The sequence below is a fragment of the Branchiostoma lanceolatum genome, chromosome 7 (assembly GCF_035083965.1).
Source record: "Branchiostoma lanceolatum isolate klBraLanc5 chromosome 7, klBraLanc5.hap2, whole genome shotgun sequence".
NCBI classification, from domain to species: Eukaryota; Metazoa; Chordata; class Leptocardii; order Amphioxiformes; family Branchiostomatidae; genus Branchiostoma; species Branchiostoma lanceolatum.
In genome coordinates, this window is record NC_089728.1 from 10,501,324 (window position 1) to 10,523,345 (window position 22,022).

Below are 22,022 nucleotides of genomic sequence, written 5' to 3' on the forward strand. Positions count from 1 at the left end.
ATCATAAATCATACCAGTTGATTGTCTTAAAATGTAACATGTCCAAAGTATGAGCTTGACAAATTATGAGCTTAACAAAGAAGGCTATGCTAATATTTATTATCAATTATGCAAATGAGGTCCTTATTAGCATAATTTGATTCAACCATGTGTACATTCACATAACTTCCCGATGCCACAAAAAGGATTAAATGTATGATATTGCAGTCATTTGCCAGCGTGGAATAATAGAAGTTACTCATTAGGTATGCAAATAAGGCCCACATTTGCATATTTTCTATCTGTTCCATAGCACGTCCAGAACACGAGATATCAAAACAGGAAGGTCAGCTGCAGTACCGTAAGAAGCCGCTAGGGGGCCCAAAATCTAATCGTTTTTAGGTCTCATCAAAACCTACCAACATACCAAATATCAAGACAATCCATCCGGCCAGGCATTCTTGAGTTATGGTGGTCCACTACAGACAAACGCTACCCTCTGCATAACCTTCTCGGCGAAGGTAACTACAAAAGAGTACAAGGATAGAAGATGATCATAATGACTGTTAATTCTTTATCTATCTGGTTACTTTGGACGTGAATAAAGAGATATACCGTCTACTTTGAGACAATGTCCAGAGTTATACATGTAAAATTCCGCACGACACTTCACCCCTTGGCACATAGTGGGGTAACCCAATGACCTGGTAACCTATTGGACTGTTGACCCCGTGTTCTTCACTGGTCACCGAATACACTCGCACGGCACGTCGTCCGTTCAATGAAATACTATTTTCTACTAAAGATGATAACAGTTAGATTAGTCCAAATGTTTCTGCTGGCCTTAATCGCGATGTGGCTGGGTGCAGCATGTGAGTACACGTCTAGATTCGGTGAAACCCTGAGTTACATATTAACATCACTGGACTCTTCACCGGCCCCGCTGCCAAACTGGTGCAGCTAACAATATCAGAGTACCGTTCCTACATCATATCTACTGCATTTTCTTTCACAACATATTGTGTTTTCCTGAATGTAAAAACATGTAGCGCTTTTCTCCTAATCATGCATTGGAAATTATCTGTTCATTTCTTTTAGAATGATGGATTGAAGTAAATGTCTTAAACCATGTTGTTGGTAATGATTACTGTCTTGTAGTGAAATTTGGTACGTCATTTGAAAATGATGCCAGCTAAGATAACGCCGAAACTAAACACCAGTCCAGCACAAGCAAAAAGAACCTTCTGTCAATGGCGTTGCAATAGTGATGTCAGTGGTGTTTTTTTTATTAATATCATTGTTCTCAGTGGCGTCGTGATGAACTAAAAAAAATCAGATATCTACAGAACCTGAATCATCAAGTGCAGCTGTCAGGCAGAAATGATTTCATCGCCAAAGTTGATAACTTGAGCAAGGTACTTTCGATCAAGGAGGTTGTTTCGATGAATTAAAGTGCTTCTATTTCTAGAAGAGTATTACCGGAGTACAGACTCTTGGTACGGAAAGTGTGTTTTATTCCCTTCTATTCTACTGTTCAGCGTCTAGTCATAGTGACGATGTTTCTCCTGTGGTCACCACGGCCAGCGGCAAGGTGCGAGGAACGGTGCAGTACACAAACGACCTGCCGGACAAACCTGTCTACACCTTCAAGGGCATCCCGTACGCAGCGCCCCCTGTCGGAGACCTGCGGTTCCGCGCCCCTCAGCCTGCTGCTCCGTGGGAAGGAGTCAGGGATGCTAGTCAACTGGGTCCCTACTGTCCTCAAGACGACGCGATGCTAAAAGGGTTCCCCGTTCACTATCATCACGCCACTTTTAACGAAGACTGTCTGACCTTGAACATCGAAACACCTTCGCTTCATAACAACGTGATTCTGCCGGTAAGTACACAAGACAGCGAATGATATGTGTTACTTTCGGCATACACTATGAACTGCACAGTCTTCCTGTGTCCAGCCATGGTTAAACTTCTGCTTGTAATACTTGTTGAAAGCATTAACGTCATCCTTTTTCTCGCAATGTGAGAATAGGAACGCGTCTCAGACTAAGTTTTCATTCCCAAATTAACTAAAATGTCCTTACAGGTTCTGTTGTGGATCCACGGAGGTGGGCTGTTCGCGGGTGCAGGTGGGATGTGGCCCTATGCGTCACTGGCGGCTCATCAGGACGTGGTGGTCGTCACTATCAACTACCGCCTGGGGCCTTTCGGCTTCCTCAGTACTGGGGACGAGAACGCTCCTGGCAACGTTGGTTTCTTGGACCAGGTGAGCCATGGTCCCTATAGCCCCTATCTCACTAAAGCCTCGACACGTTGGCGACCTCGCTGAGTCCTAAATTGGATTTTTGTTACCCTTGACTTTATAGTGGAAATATTATCCAAAACGTACAAGTATTTACTTAAAAGACAACAAAACACACAAAGCCTAGAAAGATCCTTTTTTTATCGATGAAATTCGTTGAGCGCGATGTCAAATCGCTCGATCGCAGCGAGGTCGTCAACGTGTCGCTGGTCCAGTGAGAAAGAGGCTTACGTCACTGACATTGCTTTGTTCCTCAACATCCGTAATATCGAATGGGAATGTACCATGACGTTCCCGATTTTCCCCGATTTTCATAGGTCCAAGCGATGATTTGGGTCAAAGAGAACATCAGAAGCTTCGGAGGGGATCCGGACGGGATTACTATCTTTGGCGAGTCAGCTGGTGGAGCAAGTGTCTGTTATCACGTTATTTCTCCTCTCAGCGAGGGTCTCTTCCATCGTGCGATATCTCAGAGCGGTGTCTGCGAGACCGTTGATATCATCCCGAACCCATTGGAGAGAGCGGTGATGTTAGCAGAAGATCTTGGCTGTGACACCGAAGATACAGCAGTCATGGTGACCTGCCTCAGGCAGAAGTCGTCTGATGATCTAGTCGCCAGCCATGGACGTCTGCACATGAAACTCCAATCTCAAGGAGTGCTCTTCCTGTTTATGCCCGTGGTTGACGGGACGTACCTTCCAGATTATCCCAAGCATCTTCTTGACAAGGGTCAAGTAAACGTGGCACAATACCTTCTAGGTGCGAATGATCACGAGTACGGATGGCGGATTTCTTTGGGGACAATCCCAAACTTCGGGCAGGGAATGTCCGAGGAGGAGTTTATCGTCCGCCTAGAAATGCTCGTTACGAGGCTTTATCCGGTAAGTGCCAGTCATCTTCTGCCTTTTTCCTTTCTTCTATACACGTCACTCAATGTTCTCAATTACTAGCGTTATTGACTATTCTGAACAATCATCATTCCGGCAAAATCTTTACAGACTTCCAAACAGGACGGCATCATCGCGACCCTACGTGAAGAGTACAGTTACCATGACAACCCTGATGATCCAATGGCCATACAGAACCAGTTCACTCAGGTGTACGGAGACCAGTTATTGGTCGCTCCTACTGCCTTTGTTGCAGAGAAATATGCAGGTGAATTAATTTTCACAATGATAATACTGCGATGGCTGTACAAGTTTGTTATAGTATCATTTTCTTGGACACTGTACAATGTTGTTATAGTATCCCGTTTCTTGGACCCTCTCTACGTTTTGCAGGTCTTGGCCAAGTCTACCTCTATGAGAACCGGTACGTGTCATCTGTAGCATCTGCTGGTCGGCCGGACTGGGTTGGATGTGACCACGCTGACGAACTTCCGATCTTGGCCGGCTTGGCCTTTCTAGACCTGCCTGTGTCTGACGATAATCAGCGTCCATATGTATTTTCCGATGAAGATAGGAAGATAAGTCTGGACATGATGGCATACTGGACCAACTTTGCTCGGACTGGGTACGTGGATTAATCACATAAAGCAACTTCGCTAAAATATTAATTTGTTGTTCTGTACAGTATCAGCGATAAAAAGGTTCTAGGTCTGATTAAGTGTAATACCATTTTTAAGAGTCGCCATATCCTACCAGAAAAACGTATTGGGCTAGAAATATTTGACCCCCATTTGGTTTCAGGTAATGTGTTGTAGTTGCAATGCAGTTGATAACTGGTTTACAGAAGAACCATTAATTTGTGTTTGAAACTGATTACTTGGTACTTTCCTTATCATCGCTTTGTGTTTCAGGAACCCGTCTGACCGTACCGGCGGCCCAGCTGACAGCCCCACGGTACCAGAGTGGCCGCACTACACACCTGACAACCCCGCCTACATGAAGCTGGACCTGACGTCATCTAGTGACGTAGGGATGAAGCCGGAGAAGATGAAACTGTGGAATGACGTCTTCCCCAAACTCGCAGCATCTTCCGATAGGGACGAATTGTAGTTCACAGACTTAATCTTCTGTCAACTTGAAGGGCATTTACTTGGATTGATTCTTGGATACATGTTTTATACAAATAGATGTTTATTGTTTACTACAATGGTCCCAGCGGCATACGAGCAACAATAAACTGTGTCGGACTGTATCAAACACACTTTGTATGTCTTTCCTATTCAACCTGAACACGTACCGATTGCCTAGGCTTAACCTGACAGGCAATTTATGTTACATAGCACATTGTTTGAATTCGTGAGGTTTTGCTGTCCTCAAGAAAGAAAATATCGATGAATATATGATTAAAATCTGCCGCATATTGTGTATAAAGTGACCTTTTTTCAACCGTCGCTCAGAATGCATTTGTACATGTGACCTACCGGACGTCGACCCCAGTGGATGCCCTATTGATCCACATATCTAGGTCTCCGTAATCCGTGCTGACTATATAGACAAAGCGTGCTGTCCAAACACAGTTACATTAGCTATAACCACAAATTACACAGCAAGCCGGCTGACTTTTTCAGTTGAAAGGAAATACATGGAACTAGGAAATACATGTTACAGTACAACAAATGTACATGGGACACCCTAAACCTAGCGCTGTACCGGGAGTCTCCTGCCTTTAGAATATAGAACAAGCTGAAAATGTGCTAGATAATGGTTGACATATTGAAGGTAGCCAATAACAAACAAATTAATGTATGGTGGTTATAAACATAGATAACAACACCAATAACTAACAGTATAAAGTAGAGTGGACTCATTCATTAGCTAACAGACATCTATCGCACTGCAGTCTTCCCTCAGTAAGGCTTCTGGAGCCGCATAGTTCCCGTTAAGAACTTTCATCAGCCTGTCCGTGGTATTTGACAAGATCATGAATGCCTCCAGACTGATGTTGAAGAGGATAACAGCTGAAGGGGTCCAAATGCATCTACTGATCTTGATCGCGATGTGGCTGGGTGCAGCATGTGAGTAAACGACTAGACTGACCAGATCTTTCAAACCCTGAGTTACATATTAAGACTCACCCCCCGCTGCTAAATTGATGCGGCTAACAATAACAGTACCGTTTTCTACACCATGTCTACTGTATTTTCATTTACCGCATACGGGATTTTCTTGAATCAAATGTAAAAACACGTAGTTTTTTTCCTAGCAAATGTCCATTGGGAACTATTTGTTCACCTCTTTTAAATTGATGATAACAGCGTCCACGGCAGAGCTATTGGTAATGATTACTGTCGACGTCTTGGGATCAAATTAGGTACGTCATTTGAAACTGACGCCAGGTAAGAAGAACACCTAAGCCCACCGGGTATCATTGACCTGACGACACACTGGTAATGTTAATGGTGGCATATAAATCTTGCAAAGTATTTTCTGTCAACGTAGCAATCATGATGTTGACGTGATAGGGATGTTGGTGCTGTATTTGAATTCTGTGACATTAGAACTCAAACGAAACATTCGGGTATCTTCAATCCGAAGAGACTTATTCCCATCTGCTCTATTCACTTCAGCGTCTAATCTCAGTGACGATGTTTCTCCTGTGGTCACCGCGCCCAGCGGCAAGGTGCGAGGAACGGTGCAGTACACAAACGACCTGCCGGACAAACCTGTCTACACCTTCAAGGGCATCCCGTACGCAGCGCCCCCTGTCGGAGACCTGCGGTTCCGCGCCCCTCAGCCTGCTGCTCCGTGGGAAGGAGTCAGGGATGCTACTGAACTGGGCCCCTATTGTCCTCAAGACGACGCGATGCTAAAAGCGTTCGACATTTACTACCAGCAATACATTATTCACGAAGACTGTCTGACCTTGAACGTCGAAACTCCGTCAATTCGAAACAACGCAATTCTCCCGGTAAGAAATAAACCCATAAAACAGTCGGGCCTCCCGACGACAGCATATCATGTGATTGGGCATACACTATCAACTAGAAAATTTCCTCGTGTCCAGTCAGATAATCTTGTGTCTAGAATATTCATTAATAGCAATAAAGCCATTCTCATCTTCTCGTCAATGTGAGATTAGCAACACGTCTCAAACTAGATTAGATACAATTTTCTTCTTCTAAAGTTAACTGAATTGTCTCTACAGGTTCTGTTGTGGATCCATGGCGGTGGACTGTCATTGGGTGCAGGCGGGATGTGGCCCTACGCGTCACTGGCGGCTCATCAGGACGTGGTGGTCGTCACGATCAACTACCGCCTCGGCGCGCTGGGCTTCCTCAGTACTGGGGACGAGAACGCTCCGGGCAACTTTGGCCTCCTGGACCAGGTCAGTCATACTCTTTATTTGACTGCGTTATGTTCTCAATATCCGTGATATATAACGGGAATGTGCGCTAACTTTCCATACTTTCACCGATCTTCACAGGTCCAGGCGATGCGTTGGGTCAAAGAGAACATCAGAAGCTTCGGAGGGGATCCGGACAGGATTACGATCTTTGGAACGTCAGCTGGTGGAGCAAGTGTCTGTTTTCACGCTGTTTCTCCTCTCACGAATGGTCTCTTCAATCGCGCGATATCTCAGAGCGGCGTCTGTCTTGATACCATCAACCCGGAGCCACACGGGAGAGCGGTGATGTTAGCAGAAGATCTCGGCTGTGACACCGAAGATACTGCGACTATGGTGACCTGCCTGAGGCAGAAGTCATCTGATGATCTAGTTGCCAGTCATCGACGTCTACAGATGAAACTTCGGCCTCAAGGAGTGCTCTTTCCGTTTCTACCCGTGGTTGACGGGACATACCTCCCATGTCGTCCCAAGGATATCCTAGGCAAGTGTCAATGTCAATTAAGCGTGGGACAATACCTTCTCGGTATGAATGATCACGAGTTCGGATTTCGGATGCCTTCGAGGGCAATCCCAAACTTCGGGCAGGGAATGTCAGAAGAGGACTTTATCTTCCGTTTAGGAATGCTCGCGAGGAAGCTTTATCCAGTAAGTACCTAGGATCTTCTGCTCTCCCCTTTTCCTGACCTTAATTGTATAATACCTCTCACTCGTTAATGAAAAGCGTGGTTACCAGACGGTAACTACTAGTGGCAATTCTTACTCCAGAAAATGTCCTTTTCTTCACAGACTTCCAAACAGGACGACATTATGGCGGCTCTACTTGAAGAGTACAGTTACCATGGCAACTCTGGTGATCCAATGGCCATACAGAACCAGTTCACTCAGGTGTACGGAGACCAGTTTGTGGTCGCTCCTGCTGTTCTCGTTGCAGAGAAATATGCAGGTAAGCCGTTGATTTTCACAGTGACCTAATGTTGGCTGTACAAGACAGAAGGCTGTTTAAGTCTACTTTTCTGAAATGCTCACTACGTTTTGCAGGTCTTGGCCAAGTCTACCTCTATGAGAACCGGTACGTGTCATCTGTAGCATCTGCTGGTCGACCGGACTGGGTTGGATGTGACCACACTGACGAACTTCCGATCTTGGCCGGCTTGGCCTTTCTAGATCGGCCTGTGTCGGACGGTGGACAGAGTCCATTTTCCGATGAAGATAAAAAGACAAGTCTGGACATGATGGCATACTGGGCCAACTTTGCTCGAACTGGGTACGTGGATAAATCACACATTCGGTTCTATAGTATAAGCGATAAGTTCTTGTCCAAAAGTTTGTTGAAGAGGTCCAAATATAATTCTCTTTTATTACGTTCTAAAGATTCGCCAATTTCCGAATTTTAGCGTGATGTGCGCATCGGCCTAGACCTTGAGTTTTCGCTATGTCCCTTTACCCATAGTCATCTAGCACATTCCGTACCATCTCCTTCTGTTTCAGGAACCCGTCTGACCGTACCGGCGGCCCAGCTGACAGCCCCACGGTACCAGAGTGGCCCCAGTACACACCTGACAACCCCGCCTACATGAAGCTGGATCTGACGTCATCTGCTGACGTGGGGCTGAAGCCCGAGAAGATGAAACTGTGGAATGACGTCTTCCCCAAGCTCGCAGCATCTTCCGATAGGGACGAATTGTAGTTCTTGACTTAATTTCCCTGTCAACTTGTAGCGCATTGCTTGAATAGCGCATGTACTTGAATATGTGCCTTATACACATAGATCACACAAACACACATCTTTGTATGTCTTTCCTCTCGAACCTGGACATTTAACCGTTTTATCGATTGCCAAGGTTAAACCTTCAGGCAATTGAGGTTGTGTTTCTTGTATGAATTCTTGAGCATTTGTTTTCCACAAGTAAGAAAATGAAAATTAAAAGCATAATTGAGATTTGCAGATTATATAGTCACTTTTTTCATCCGTGTCGCAGTGTTTATTTGTACATATGATCTACAGTGCGACCCAAGGGGTGGATGCACTTTGATTTACATGCCATATCGAGCATACCGTAACCCGTGCTGAATACACAAACGCATCGTGCTGTCCAAACACAGGAGTATGCCGCTTTTCATCGCAAATATACTCAGCACGACGGCTGACGCTTCAGTTAAAAGCTTCGCAAACATGTTTGTCGCACACGAATTTTCAAACCAGATTAGGCATACCCGGGGTGTTGTCCCATGGGAGCACCTGGTAACGTTACATACACTTAATTGCCCTTTAACCTCTGACCCCAATCCTTCTAATGGCGTCGCGGAAGTTTCCTTGGTGACCAGATTAGAGACGCCTGCCGTTTCGCGTCCTCCTAGCGAAGAGGGAAGAACATTGCAGATTTTGACGAGGCATATGATCGAGGACAGCCTTTGCTACATCATGGGAATGCTACTCTGCACAGCATTGCTTTTATCTGGTGCTATAAGTGAGTATTGTAAGAAACTGTAGGGGAGGGGTACAGTTGGCTCAAAGTGAAAAAGGAAACCACGAAGGTCTTGTTACGAAATTATCATAAGATTTCGAATTTTTTATTTCAATATAGGCTTTATAGCTCATGGATATTACTAGTATGTTTTCGTAACAATTACAAAACAACATCGATTTACAGTGCATCTTAATCAATGTATTTCCCGCAAACTCCAGTTCCAGTCCTCGCTGACGATGTTTCTCCTGTGGTCACCACGGCCAGCGGCAAGGTGCGAGGTACGGTGCAGTACACAAACGACCTGCCGGACAAACCTGTCTACACCTTCAAGGGCATCCCGTACGCAGCGCCCCCTGTCGGAGACCTGCGGTTCCGCGCCCCTCAGCCTGCTGCTCCGTGGGAAGGAGTCAGGGATGCCAGTCAACTGGGTCCCTTTTGTCCACAGGACAATCTCATTTTCAGCATCTTCCCCGTACAGATGGAACAGATAAGCTTCAGTGAAGACTGTCTGACACTCAATGTGGAGACACCTACCCTGGAAAGAGATGCTGGGTTGCCGGTGCGTTTACGAATATTGTGTAGTATAATTTGAATTTCTGAAACCTGAGTCTTATGACGTCCCATTTACACTTTAAATCTGAATCTTGAACTCCAACCACGTTTTTAGGTTCTGGTATGGCTCCACGGCGGCGCGCTGATACTTGGAGCCGGGTGGGTCATGCCTCATGCCTCCCTGTCTGCTCACCAAGATGCTGTGGTCGTGTCCATCAACTACCGAGTCGGTGTACATGGGTTCCTCAGCACTGGGGACGCGAACGCCCCTGGTAACTTCGGCTTACTCGATCAGGTTAGTTCTATTCTGTTACGAACGGCATTTTGCGTGACTGTAACAATCAATAAATAACAAACATAACACGATGCGAAGCCACCGTTTCTTTAAATCACCCTTATTTTAATTTCAAGGTCCAGGCAATGGTTTGGGTTCAGGAGAACATCCGCAACTTCGGAGGAGATCCAGACCGAGTTACCATCTTCGGACAGTCTGCCGGCGGTGCGAGCGTCTGCTACCACGTTGTCTCTCCTCTCAGCAAGGGTCTGTTCCAGCGGGCCATCTCTCAGAGCGGCGTGTGTCAGGCGGTGGAGGTAAACCCAAAACCGCTGCCCAGAGCGGTGATGCTGGCTGAAGTACTCAACTGCGACACGAAGGACACAGCGAGCATGGTGGCCTGCCTCAGACATAAGTCGTCTGATGAACTGATTACTGGTCATCAGGGCGTGATGAAGAAACTCAACTTTGAGGAAGTGCCTTTCCCACCTGTAGTGGACACGGCGTACCTTCCGTCTCATCCAAACGACTTGTTTGACCAAGGACGCACAAATCCCGTGGACTATCTTCTGGGTGTGAACAACCACGAATACGGGTACGTGGTTCCACTCGGGGTCGTACCAAACTATGGACAAGGAATGACGAAGGACACGTCCCTCTTAACTCTGAAGAGAACCTTGAGCCGAGCCTATCCGGTACGAAACGTTGACATGTATCTTGAATCATGACAAGCCTATATTAAGCTGTAACCTTACTAACCAAATGTGCATTATTTTAAAGAGGTAAAATGTATTGTTTCACGTCTAAAATATCTTATTTGAATTACAGAGTTCCAATGACGACGACATGATCACTGCCGTAAGCAAGGTGTATTTTGACCATGACAACCCGGACGACCCCATGGCCATCCAGCACCAGTTCAGCCTGGCCGCCGGAGACGAGCTTTTCGTGGCGCCTACTCTTCTCATCGCTGATAAATATGCGGGTACGTCCATGTATCTAGACCAAATATCATCAAATCACAAGTGGGACGATTTTTTTGGAAAGATTATTCACAGTAGTACACTGATGTGTGTGGCCCAAGGGCTATAGAAATGGAGATGGGCGCCACCCCTATGCGTCTTTTCAAGACGCCCGGGTCACTTTAACTTTAACTTTAACACTGATGTTGCAGCTTCTGGCCGAAATGTCTACCTGTACGAGAACCAGTACGTGCCATCATGGCTGACCGCCGCACGGCCGGACTGGGTGGGATGTGACCACATGGACGACCTGTACATCATGTCTGGTGTGGCATTCTTAGACGTACGAAAGTCTGACGGAGAATTCATGGTCTTTAATTCGGAAGACAAGAGGACAAGTATGGACATGATGGCTTACTGGGCCAACTTTGCTCGAACCGGGTAACGATTGGCAGTTCATTTCATCTGCTTGAAAATAACTAAAAAAGAGGACGACTGATTTTTAAATTTCTTTTGGTGGGATGGTTTTATGCGATACCCCGCAATTAGAATAGTAACCACTACATATGTGGGATTTTTGTTTGTGTTTTCAGGAACCCGTCTGACCGTACCGGCGGCCCAGCTGACAGCCCCACGGTACCAGAGTGGCCCCAGTACACACCTGACAACCCCGCCCACATGAAACTGGACCTGACGTCATCTGCTGACGTAGGGTTTCATCCTGACAGGATGGCCCTGCGGAACGACGTCATCCCCAAGTTTGCTACAGCATCTGACAGAGACGAGTTATAGTATAGTCGCTTTGTGATGTTCGTCCATAACGTTAACTACAAAAAATTATGTTTCTCAATGGGGTCCACACATCTTTCTACTGAAACCTTTACAAGTTACTGCATGATCAGGAAGCCATAGAAGTTCCATAGAAGCTTTTGAGTGTCTACCACAAGATTTCATCACTTCTCCTTCAGCTCAGCCAATTATAAGATTATAAAATCTATTCCTACCTTTGATTTTTTTACATCTAAATCTACAAACCAACTGAACCCAAAAAAGTCTGATTAGTATTAGTTTTCAGCGTTTTGTTTGAATTGCTTCAAGGACTCAAAAACGCGACATTTGTTTCCCTTGTTGAATGAAGAATGATTGAATGATTGAATGGATGAATGAATGAATAAATGATTGAATGAATGAATGAATGAATGAACGAATGAATTTCAAAGTACTGCATTCTGCTTTACGGTGTTCTTAAGAGGGTTATATCCATATCAAACTTTTTTCATCGACTCCAAATTGAAAGAGGACGATTTCCCCGAAAACGACACCTATGAAGGAAACTTGTACCATAGGGTCTTATATATCTGGATTTTAAGAGGATTGTTGTACTGCAACTGATCTCACAACGGATATCCTTACGCATGCCGAAGGCCCATACTGGCCATAGTGGTCTTCAGTCAAGCTGCTAGGAGCGCTTCACTGTTGTTACATGTTGCGGCCTCGGAGCGATACCCGGACCGAAGATTCGCCGACAAAATCGTACCAAAAACAACCTGTTATATAGTATAGGGATCGCAATTTATACCAATATCGAACTAAATCCACCATTCTTTAGTATCTTACATTAACTTACCGAGCTCAGAACGGCCACTAAAACCGGTTCCTTACTGCAAAATAAACCGGTACTATCACGGGTCGCGGAAGAACTCAGGTAGGGTCACTATGCTTTGATCATGTTTATTCATTCCATGCTAACTGCCGTTACACGTCAGTGAACCTCTTTAATAGCTGATACACACCCGGCAAGTCGTCTGAAACTGTATTTGTGTGGGGAACAGTGTTACACGAGACCATCGCATGCACTTACAGTCAGGAGACAAGAATTGACAGACTGGTCTACCCCACACTCTATAATGGTCTTGTCCATCGATCGCTAGGTCAATTCAATCAGTACTAAGTCGACTAAGGCAAGAGGACAGCAACAAATTCCTTACAATGGAGGCTAAACATTCCCATGGCTGTAAGGGAGGTGAGGCCTCAGGTGAGAAAAACAATTGTCTTTTCTTGTACGTTTCTTGGTGAGCCCTGTAATGTTGTCAGCATTGGACGGCCTGAGTTCCAAACGAATGCCTCGACACGCTGCACTAATGCAAAGTCGAACAACACAGCTTTGTTTGATCATCAATGATATCAAGGTGGATCACAGGATAAAACGGTGTTCGTTTTCAGATAATATGGGAAGCGCGAGAAGGCAGGTCCGACATCGACCGTCGTATTAATCGTTAATGTTCTCCCTCCCTTTCCTTATCGTTGTACTGTGATGTTTGGGAGGGGCCTGTCCGATCGGGACCTGTGCATTCCTGCATGAGGCTCCTTATCTCTGCCAGTTCAAACTAAACTACGCTGTAGGGGGGATAATTTAACAGCGGAATTTGGCCACCTTAAGGGGTTTTTTTTTCCCGGAGTGTGCAGTCAGTTAGTCTGAAAAATGTCCAAGGGAAACTGTTACCGTTTACTGCGGGCTCTCTCTCCTGGCCAACCCTATTTTTGCCGAATTCTTCTATCCACAATCCTTCAGGAAGGCCCAGTGGAGACTTGGGCTCTCCTGTTTCCAACTGACAGATTTAGGTCAGTGACTCACACACGTTGACGTAACCCCTATTGGGAATCCGGCGTGCCATGCATCATATGCATTCATTACATATCAAAGCACCAACATTCCGCCGGAACATGTTGTCTCTTAATTACGGTGGTAAATAATCCAATTTTGATTACAACGCCCTGATAACAACAGAGAACCTTGTTGTAGATAACGATCACCCATATAAGTGTTTATTTGTTTATTTTTGCACAATTAATCAAACGAATCAGGAGGTAACGAGCTTCCAGTGGTCACCACGGCCAGCGGCAAGGTACGAGGAACGGTGCAGTACACAAACGACCTGCTGGACAAACCTGTCTACACCTTCAAGGGCATCCCGTACGCAGCGCCCCCTGTCGGAGACCTGCGGTTCCGCGCCCCCAAGCCAGCCGTTCCGTGGGAAGGAATCAGAGATGCCAGCACCCTGGGCGCCTTCTGTCCACAGGACATGTCTTTTTTTGCTCTCATCGCCACGAAACTGCCACACACGGTAACCGATGAAGACTGTCTGACTGTGAACATCGACACACCAACACTAGAGAAGAATGCTAGATTGCCGGTACGATAAAAGTTAGTGTTTATAACACACGTCGTGACATAGGTGCTTTGATGACTGTTAGTTGAAGAAAAACCCAGACCATAGTTTAATTTCCAAGTTTCGAAACCCAAATGTATCAACTTTGATTTGAGACAGCATGCTTTCCGATGTATTAGGGTACCTTGCTTTTCTCTCATACAGTGAGATTGTAGTGGATCTTCAAGTTTTGTAAAAGGTTCATATCTCTTTCTCAAGTCAGAGTAACATTGTCCTTGGAGCTAGTAACACGTATTGTATATTTGGGAATGTGTGGCTCAAAGGTAGAACCGCCTTTATGGCTTACATCGTTTACTTAGTATATAACACTTCTTTCCTTACTTGTGATGTTGGCCCTCGGCCCTAGGTTCTGCTATGGATCCATGGTGGCGGACTGATACTCGGTATGGGAGAACAGTTCCCTTACACGTCACTGGCGGCTCACCAGGATATTGTAGTTGTCACCTTCAACTATCGCGTCGGTCCGCTTGGCTTCCTCAGCACTGGGGACGAGAACGCGCCGGGAAACGTCGGGTTTCTAGACCAAGTGAGTGGTGGCTTTTTCCGCCTTGAAAAAAACAACGCAGAAGAGAGCAAAGAGGTTCTACGATGAACCTCCTCAAAGAGAGCAATAGAAACCACAAATCATTATAAAACCAAATATGGGTTAAAACGATCATCTTAACATTGACTAAGAGTGTCATCAAGATAGAACTGGACAAAACCTCATTGGTTTCATACAGAATTTTACCATGTTCTGCTTCATAAGAAACGTTCATGTAAACACTTCTGTGACATATCATCGAGGATAGATTGCAAGTCACGTACAATATACTTTATCTATAGGTCCAGGCGATGGTTTGGGTCCAAGAAAACATCACAAACTTCGGAGGAGATCCAGGCCGGGTTACCATCTTCGGCCAGTCTGCCGGCGCTGCGAGTGTCTGTTACCAGGTGGTGTCTCCTCTCAGTAAGGGTCTGTTCCAGCGGGCCATCTCTCAGAGCGGGGTGTGTCAGACGTGCGACACCTTCTCAAAGCCTCTGGAGAGAGCGGTGATGCTGGCAGAAGAACTGGGCTGCGACACGAAGGACACCGCAAGCATGATTGCCTGCCTCAGACAGAAGTCTACTGACGACATCGTCGCAGCTCATCAGCGTTTGTTCATGAAAATTGCTGATTTAGGATTCACGAGTCCTTTTCCCCCCTCTGTCGACGGCGTGTTTCTTCCTGCGCACCCCAATGTCCTTCTAGAGAAGGGCCAAGTAAACACGGGGTCCTACCTTCTCGGCGTGAACAACCACGAGTGCGGTTTCCTCATTCCATCTTCAATTGTACCCAACTTTGGTCAAGGGATGGACGAAGAGACCTTTTCTGCCATGCTCAAGACACTCGTGCGTCAACCTTACCCGGTACGTCAAGGGCATTCTCTTTTGTTAATCTTCTATGGTATCTAATTTTAAGAATGAATGAACGACGACCTTTATTGCACACACATACCAACTGCGTTAAGTACAGGTCGCAACAAAAGAATAGTCTACAGATACATCTATACATTGTCAAGTTACTACAAGAATTATAGAATACATGGATTCGACTTCTCTTCGCTTCTTTGTAATGGTAAAATGTAAGAGCAGATATGTTTCATGACAAAAAAGGTTGGTTCATGGCACGCTGCTCATTGAGGTGCTCATGTGATTCTTCTTGTCGGTCCAGAACTCCTTCATATCATATTAACTGAACGACAACTTTAACGTTAACGTTGTTGTTTCTATCGATAACGTTGTTGTCTCTAACAACAGGTTTCCGTCCAAGACAACATTGTGGCAGTCCTACGCAAGGCGTACTGCAACGGTGGTGACCAGGATGACCCACTAGCTACACAGTACCAGTTCACGAAAATTATGGGAGACAACATGGTCGTCGCCCCAACTGCTTCCGTCGCAGATAGGATCGCTGGTAGGTGGATAGCTGACAAACGTACGTTCGCTACCATCGGTAAACATTTATTGAAATTGTCCGCCATCCATATCTAAGATATTCGCTGACTTTACAGAAAAACCTCCTCACTCTTTTGGATGCAGATAGATGTTTCTTTCATACACATATGTATTGTCCACGTATCCAGGTTCAGGTCATGTGTACCTGTACGAGAATCAGTACATCCCGTCTTTCCTGTCGGCTGATCGGCCGGACTGGGTTGGATGTGACCACGATGATGAACTGCTGATCGTGGCTGGAGCGGCCATGTTGGACGTACCTCGGCAAGATGGAGGCATCATGTCATTCTCAGAGGAAGATAAGAAGACCAGTCTGTACTACATGGCTTACTGGGCGAACTTTGCTCGAACGGGGTAAGACCAATGTCCTCAGAAATTATTGTATTTTTAACTCACGCTCTTTTATCATTTCATTCTGGATCAAACAGCCGTTAATATTTTCATCACTTTCGTCTGTTTCAGGAACCCGTCTGACCGTACCGGCGGCCCAGTTGACAGCCCCACGCCCACGGTACCAGAGTGGCCCCAGTACACACCTGGCAACCCCGCCTACATGAAGCTGGATCTGACGTCATCTGCTGACATAGGGTTTCATCCTGACAGGATGGCCCTGTGGAACGACGTCATCCCTAAGCTCGTAGCAGCATCTGGGAGAGACGAGTTATAGTCGCTTTGCAATGTTCTTCCATAACTACAGCCTTGCAGATTGAGGTTATGACTAAATCTGAATCGATTGAGTAATTTGTGAAGTAGCGTTTTAGATTTGAGTATAGGATAGATGCTATACCTTATGAGTGTATCCTTTCAGACCCAGGTCGTTTGTTAAGTGTTTATAGTAGAGCCAAGGCTGTTTGGCTTTTGAAATGCCCGATAGATTTGACAAGACACTGAAATTTCGTTAAGTGTAGTGTTTCTATATTCTCGGAAACAACGATACCATGATATAGAGGGAATCATACTTTATATCTCATATACTAGCATGTTGAACTGTGGGACATCTAACATGGTGCCCTTGAAACTTGGAAATGGACTTCCTGAATTCAAAGTGAGCAGTGTTATCGACTGTTTTTTTCTACATTTGGGAAATATTTCATACATGTAGTAACCACCAATACATGCTTTTATTTTGTTGTGAACTGCAGAACGAGTGAGAGCAAGGACATTTTTCTGTAAAGGTCATTTAATTCGCATATGAAGTGAACTACTTCATGGGCTATCGTCTGTTAACAGATGATAAATAGTAGAACTTTATTGATAATTGTACCACGGCATATATACGTATCAAACGATTTACAGTTCATCTCGGTCAGCAAGCCTGGCTAGTTCAGGTATGACTTTGTTCCAAAACGTCACTCTGTCAGACTCCAGGCCGACTTCAACCGAAGATGTCAGGTCCAACTTCATGTAGGCTGGGTGATCTGTGGTGTAGACGGGCCACTCTGGTGAGGTCTGGTCGGTAGGGTTCCTGGAGTGACGACAAATTCAATAATCTATACAGGTACATGTATATCCTGCCGTGGATTGATGGGTTCCACGGCCGTGGAATTCAACACTTTTGGTGATGAACTCCGGATTCACGGTCGTGGACGGACTTTTACTAGTTTGGGGCAGAGGAATTCATTGATTTAGCGACAAACTCCACGTCCGTAGACGGAATCATACTAGTCTGGAGCCATGAAATTCATCACCAAAAGTGATGGCCGTGGAACTCATCAATCCACGGTCACGGGAAATAACTCCGCTACAACACAAACTAAAGATAACTTTGTATATTGATAGTAATTATTAACAATCTTTGATACAGGAGAGATTTAAAAAAATTCAATAAAAGTTGACATACCCAGTTCTGGCAAAGTTCGCCCACAGTTCCATCATCTTTAGGCTCATCTGCTTGTCAGCAGAAGTAAAGGGTATGTTGTCTCCGCTGGTGAGTTGGATGTCCATGAAGGGTGCCCCCACCACCATCCACCAGTCGTCTGTATGATCACACCCCACCCAGTCCGGCCGCGCGGCCCGCAGGAAGCTCGGGACGTAGTGGTTCTCGTAGAGGTGAACTTTCCCACCGGCACCTGAAGCGAAGAATGACGAGGATAGCCTTTTAAAGTTAACAGAGAAAAACGGCGTCTGGCGTTGAATTCTGCTCATCTGTTGTCATCGCAACAAGACCATTGTCACATTGTTAGTATGCAAATTTCAAGGTAACCGGAAAAGAAGTCGGACTTACCAGTGTGTCCATCTGCAGCGCGTACGGTAGGCGCTACGAACATCATGTCTCCCATGAGCCGGGTGTACTGGTACTGTATGGCCATGATGTCGTCAGGGTTGGCATGGTCACGGTAATTTTCTAATATGGCCGTTGCAATGGCTTGTCCCGACCCCTAGGTAGTGTGCAACGATTACGGGAAAAATAACAGGCGAATGAACAGGAGTGTATGTACAAGAAGTGCTTTTTACAAAGTTCAGAAGTACAAGTAATTGTAGGAAGTACAGAATAACATAAGTAGATGTGTTTGTTTATGGTCGACTTTTAGGACCAATTTACATAACAATAAACATATTACAAAGAAATAAAGGAATGTTTTGTGGAAACATTAACGTTGTGTTGGCATTTGTGTGTGTGCACAATACCACAATCCTCAATACCTTATAGTCAACATAGTCCTCTATTCCCATCCTCAGCAGGGCGCTGCACAGTTCGTGTGTCATCCCCTTGCCGAAGTTCGGCAGGTGAGATGATCTCGGAATCATGAACCCGTACTCATGATCGTTCACTCCCATCAGATAATCCACAGGGCTGGCCTGGCGCTTCCGTATGAGATATTCGGGCGTAGACGTCAAGAAATACCCATCAACCACGGGCCTGAATGGTTTTAGATTATAACCGACATGCATGATTTGAAGTAGGTTGTAACCGGCTAATAGCTGCTCCACTGGTCTCTCTCTCAGACAGTCCACGAGAGCGGCTGTGTCTTCTCCGTCACACCCGAGTTCTTCCGCCTGCATCCTGGCTATCTGGAGCGGGTTGAGTTGGACTGGGTTTGTGCCGAACACACCGCTCTGTGAAATGGCTCTCCTGAACAGCCCTCTGCTTAGGGGAGAAACCACGTGGTAGGAGACGCTGTAGCCACCGGCTGACTCTCCAAATATGGTGATCCGGTCCGGATCACCTCCGAAGTTCCGGATATTTTCTTTTACCCACCTTATAGCTAGGACCTGGATCAATGCAGAAGTGTGTTCATACAAAATTAGTCTCGATAATAATACTTCTATGAAAAGACTATCTCATGAGATTGTAACGCAGAGCTTTGAGTAGCACTTGACTTCTGCCCACGACAGGTACTTTTCTATCTGTGTGCCTTCTAATGGTGATTACTCATATGCATATAATTTCATACAATTTCGATATTGACAAAATGTCGCAGAACCTGGTCCAAGAAGCCGAAGTTGCCAGGAGCGTTCTCGTCCCCAGTACTGAGGAAGCCCAACAGTCCAAGGCGGTAGTTGAAGGACACCACAACAACGTCTTGGTGGGCGGCAAGAGGCGCGAAGGGCAACAGGTAACCTCCCCCACTCTCCAGACTCCCACCATGGATCCATACTAGTACCTGGAAGAAATGACATGTTAGGCTGTGTGCGTATTGTATGGCATGATTCTGACAAGTGAATACAAGTTCAATGGAGGAAGAAATTGAATAGCATCACGCACAAATAAGATAAGTTTAATAACTCATGTGGACCTTATCAACCTGTCTTCAACTGAGTTTGGAACAAATAAACTACGCACAAAAAGTTCGGAAACTTAACTTTGGTTGATCATATCTCTGTTGTTTTTATACCGATTTTGATGCATTATATATCATTATAAAGCTTGTGTGATTCCCTGTTCTATGATACCAAACTTATTGTGATTGAAAACCCACGGAACAAGTACCAGGACTAATAACGTGAGTGGGTCACGGAGAAAAAGTGCCCCAAATTCCCTGTTGGTGTCATACGCGCGCTGTGACATCCTATCGGTATGGGCGCGGATGATGATTCAATATATTGTTTCCTCAGGTTCTAATGTTATTTTTAGAACACAGACCATCCAAGATTATTTCTAGCACACAGAACATCCAAGGTTATTTTTAGCACATCGAAGATCCAATTGCACCACATAAACACCTGCGTCCTGCAACGGTATCGTCATCCACAGGCGTTATTTTTTGTTATTGTTTCACAACAAACATTGGGGTATGGGGAGGCATAACCTCCAGGGGAAAGACAAGACCTGTACCAGGAACCCTCAATGCAGAAAGATATCGTGACAGAATACTTGATCCGGTGGCCATCCCTTTCCTCCATAACATGGGGCCGAATGCCTTGCTGCAAGATGATAACGCCCGCCCACACCGGGCAGGGATCATCGCCGACCATCTCCAGCATGCAGGTGTAGAGAGGATGGAGTGGCCCTCCAAGAGCCCGGACCTGAACCCCATCGAACATCTATGGGATCAGCTTGGGCGAGCTGTCCGTGCAAGAGTGACCGAGAGAACAACGCTGGCTGACCTAGGACGACTGCTGGTGGAGGAATGGGACGCTATCCCACAGTATCGCATTGCGCGACTGGTGACGAGTATGAGGAGGAGGTGCCGTGCTGTAGTGAGAATGCGTGGCTGGGCCACCCGTTACTAAGACTCCTTGCTAACCCGTTACTAAGACACAGATTGTTGGTTTTGATAAAGAATAAACTTAGCTTTCATGAATATGTCTTGTTTATTCTTGTTGATTTTTCACAATACCCTCGTACAGAAGTCAATATCAACAGAAGAATATGTACGGAATAGCATGTTTGACTATAGTAAGGTAATCTTGGCACTTTCTTTCTTCGACCCACTCACTTTAGCAGGCCTTATGCTCGTTTCATGAACTCGCAATCACAATAAGTTTGGTATCATGGGAAAGGAAATCAAATAAGCTTTTAAATGATATGTAATACATTGAAATCGGTAAAAAAATAACGGAAATATGATCGACCAAAGTTAAGTTTCCGAACTTTTTGTGCGTAGTTTATTACAATAACATACTGGCAAACCGTCATCGGCGTTTGTTGTTGGAGTTTCGATATTCAGTGTGAGGCAGTCTTCGCTCGTCGTAGTCTGGGCCAGCCGGAAGGGCATCACGTGTTGCAGATCCATGGGCTGTGGGCAGAAAGGCCCCGGCTTAGAAGCGCCCCTCACTCCCTCCCACGGGATGACAGGTACAGGCGCGCGGAACCGCAGGTCTCCGACAGGGGGCGCTGCGTACGGGATGCCGAGGAAGGTGTAGACAGGTTTGTCCGGCAGGTCGTTTGTGTACTGCGCCGTTCCTCGCACCTTGCCGCTGGCCGTGGATACAGTGGGAGGACCATCTTGAGAAGTTACTACACCTATTGTTTGAGAAAGTCACATGTTGGGGACAACGGATTACCATGCACTTAACGCATCTCTGTAAAAAAGAAGCTTGGGACCAAAAGTAGTCTGATAAAGATGTAGCCAGATCGGTTTATGAAGTGTCCCGTGTGTCTACACATTATGTGCTATATATTATTAGCAGGTCTATCTAGGGCCTGGAGTTGTTTAGACTATATATATGTAAAACATGTAACAGACAGTCTTGTAGGCACTTACCTAAAATGGATAGCCACACGAGATTAACGACAGAGCGGACCATGTTGTACAAGAAACTGACCCAACGCTCTCCTTGGTAGAATCTCCGCACACCACTCTCGGACTTTGACCCCCAAACAATGGAAAGTTTGCTACTACAGCTGACTAAAGGTTAGGCAAACAATGCGGATGGACTCTGATACGGTATATGCGGGTATCACGCGTATTATTTTGATACGCACACATGCACATACACACACGCACAGGTAGGCACACACACACATATATAACCTTCATTTTCTGCTGTTTAATGGATAAATGCGGTTACCCTCCAATCTTCGACACTAACATGTTCACACAC

General features: G+C 45.6%; 4 protein-coding genes across 4 annotated transcripts; 3 read left to right on the forward strand and 1 right to left on the reverse strand.

The window, feature by feature from the left end:
* Window positions 1-285: 285 nt before the first annotated feature.
* LOC136438359 (uncharacterized) lies at window positions 286-8,510 on the forward strand. The gene is made up of 13 exons (XM_066433125.1): window positions 286-851; window positions 1,518-1,858; window positions 2,063-2,242; window positions 2,596-3,159; window positions 3,277-3,433; window positions 3,559-3,790; window positions 4,077-4,274; window positions 5,665-6,133; window positions 6,371-6,550; window positions 6,650-7,216; window positions 7,358-7,514; window positions 7,610-7,835; window positions 8,060-8,510. The coding sequence occupies exons 1-13, from the start codon at window positions 761-763 to the stop codon at window positions 8,256-8,258; spliced, it is 3,561 nt and encodes a 1,186-aa protein (XP_066289222.1). The 5' UTR covers window positions 286-760; the 3' UTR covers window positions 8,259-8,510.
* Window positions 8,511-8,656: 146 nt separating this feature from the next.
* On the forward strand, window positions 8,657-11,894 carry LOC136439175 (carboxylesterase 1D-like). The gene is made up of 7 exons (XM_066434427.1): window positions 8,657-9,039; window positions 9,258-9,598; window positions 9,707-9,886; window positions 10,003-10,560; window positions 10,694-10,850; window positions 11,040-11,268; window positions 11,421-11,894. The coding sequence occupies exons 1-7, from the start codon at window positions 8,679-8,681 to the stop codon at window positions 11,617-11,619; spliced, it is 2,025 nt and encodes a 674-aa protein (XP_066290524.1). The 5' UTR covers window positions 8,657-8,678; the 3' UTR covers window positions 11,620-11,894.
* Window positions 11,895-11,983: 89 nt separating this feature from the next.
* Window positions 11,984-18,629, forward strand: LOC136439177 (carboxylesterase 1D-like). The gene is made up of 7 exons (XM_066434428.1): window positions 11,984-12,862; window positions 13,693-14,021; window positions 14,404-14,583; window positions 14,883-15,446; window positions 15,837-15,993; window positions 16,163-16,388; window positions 16,497-18,629. The coding sequence occupies exons 1-7, from the start codon at window positions 12,817-12,819 to the stop codon at window positions 16,699-16,701; spliced, it is 1,707 nt and encodes a 568-aa protein (XP_066290525.1). The 5' UTR covers window positions 11,984-12,816; the 3' UTR covers window positions 16,702-18,629.
* Window positions 17,325-21,776, reverse strand: LOC136439178 (acylcarnitine hydrolase-like). The gene is made up of 7 exons (XM_066434429.1): window positions 21,683-21,776; window positions 21,101-21,441; window positions 19,460-19,639; window positions 18,678-19,247; window positions 18,259-18,412; window positions 17,875-18,103; window positions 17,325-17,499 (listed from the first exon to the last, which is right to left on the reverse strand). Exons 1-7 carry the CDS (start codon window positions 21,723-21,725, stop codon window positions 17,325-17,327), a joined length of 1,692 nt encoding a protein of 563 aa, XP_066290526.1. The 5' UTR covers window positions 21,726-21,776.
* Window positions 21,777-22,022: the final 246 nt, after the last annotated feature.

Coding starts and splice junctions, on each gene's coding strand:
- LOC136438359 (XM_066433125.1), top strand. CDS start 761: ATGAAATACTATTTTCTACTAAAGATGATAACAGTTAGATTAGTCCAA. Junction 7,217..7,357: donor TCGCGAGGAAGCTTTATCCA/GTAAGTACCTAG, acceptor TTTTCTTCACAG/ACTTCCAAACAGGACGACAT. Junction 7,515..7,609: donor CGTTGCAGAGAAATATGCAG/GTAAGCCGTTGA, acceptor TACGTTTTGCAG/GTCTTGGCCAAGTCTACCTC.
- LOC136439178 (XM_066434429.1), bottom strand. CDS start 21,725: ATGGTCCGCTCTGTCGTTAATCTCGTGTGGCTATCCATTTTAG. Junction 18,104..18,258: donor CGCTGCAGATGGACACACTG/GTAAGTCCGACT, acceptor TCTTCGCTTCAG/GTGCCGGTGGGAAAGTTCAC. Junction 17,500..17,874: donor GCGAACTTTGCCAGAACTGG/GTATGTCAACTT, acceptor TCGTCACTCCAG/GAACCCTACCGACCAGACCT.
- LOC136439177 (XM_066434428.1), top strand. CDS start 12,817: ATGGAGGCTAAACATTCCCATGGCTGTAAGGGAGGTGAGGCCTCAG. Junction 14,584..14,882: donor ACGTCGGGTTTCTAGACCAA/GTGAGTGGTGGC, acceptor CTTTATCTATAG/GTCCAGGCGATGGTTTGGGT. Junction 15,447..15,836: donor TCGTGCGTCAACCTTACCCG/GTACGTCAAGGG, acceptor CTCTAACAACAG/GTTTCCGTCCAAGACAACAT.
- LOC136439175 (XM_066434427.1), top strand. CDS start 8,679: ATGCCGCTTTTCATCGCAAATATACTCAGCACGACGGCTGACGCTTCA. Junction 9,040..9,257: donor GCTTTTATCTGGTGCTATAA/GTGAGTATTGTA, acceptor CGCAAACTCCAG/TTCCAGTCCTCGCTGACGAT. Junction 10,561..10,693: donor CCTTGAGCCGAGCCTATCCG/GTACGAAACGTT, acceptor TTTGAATTACAG/AGTTCCAATGACGACGACAT.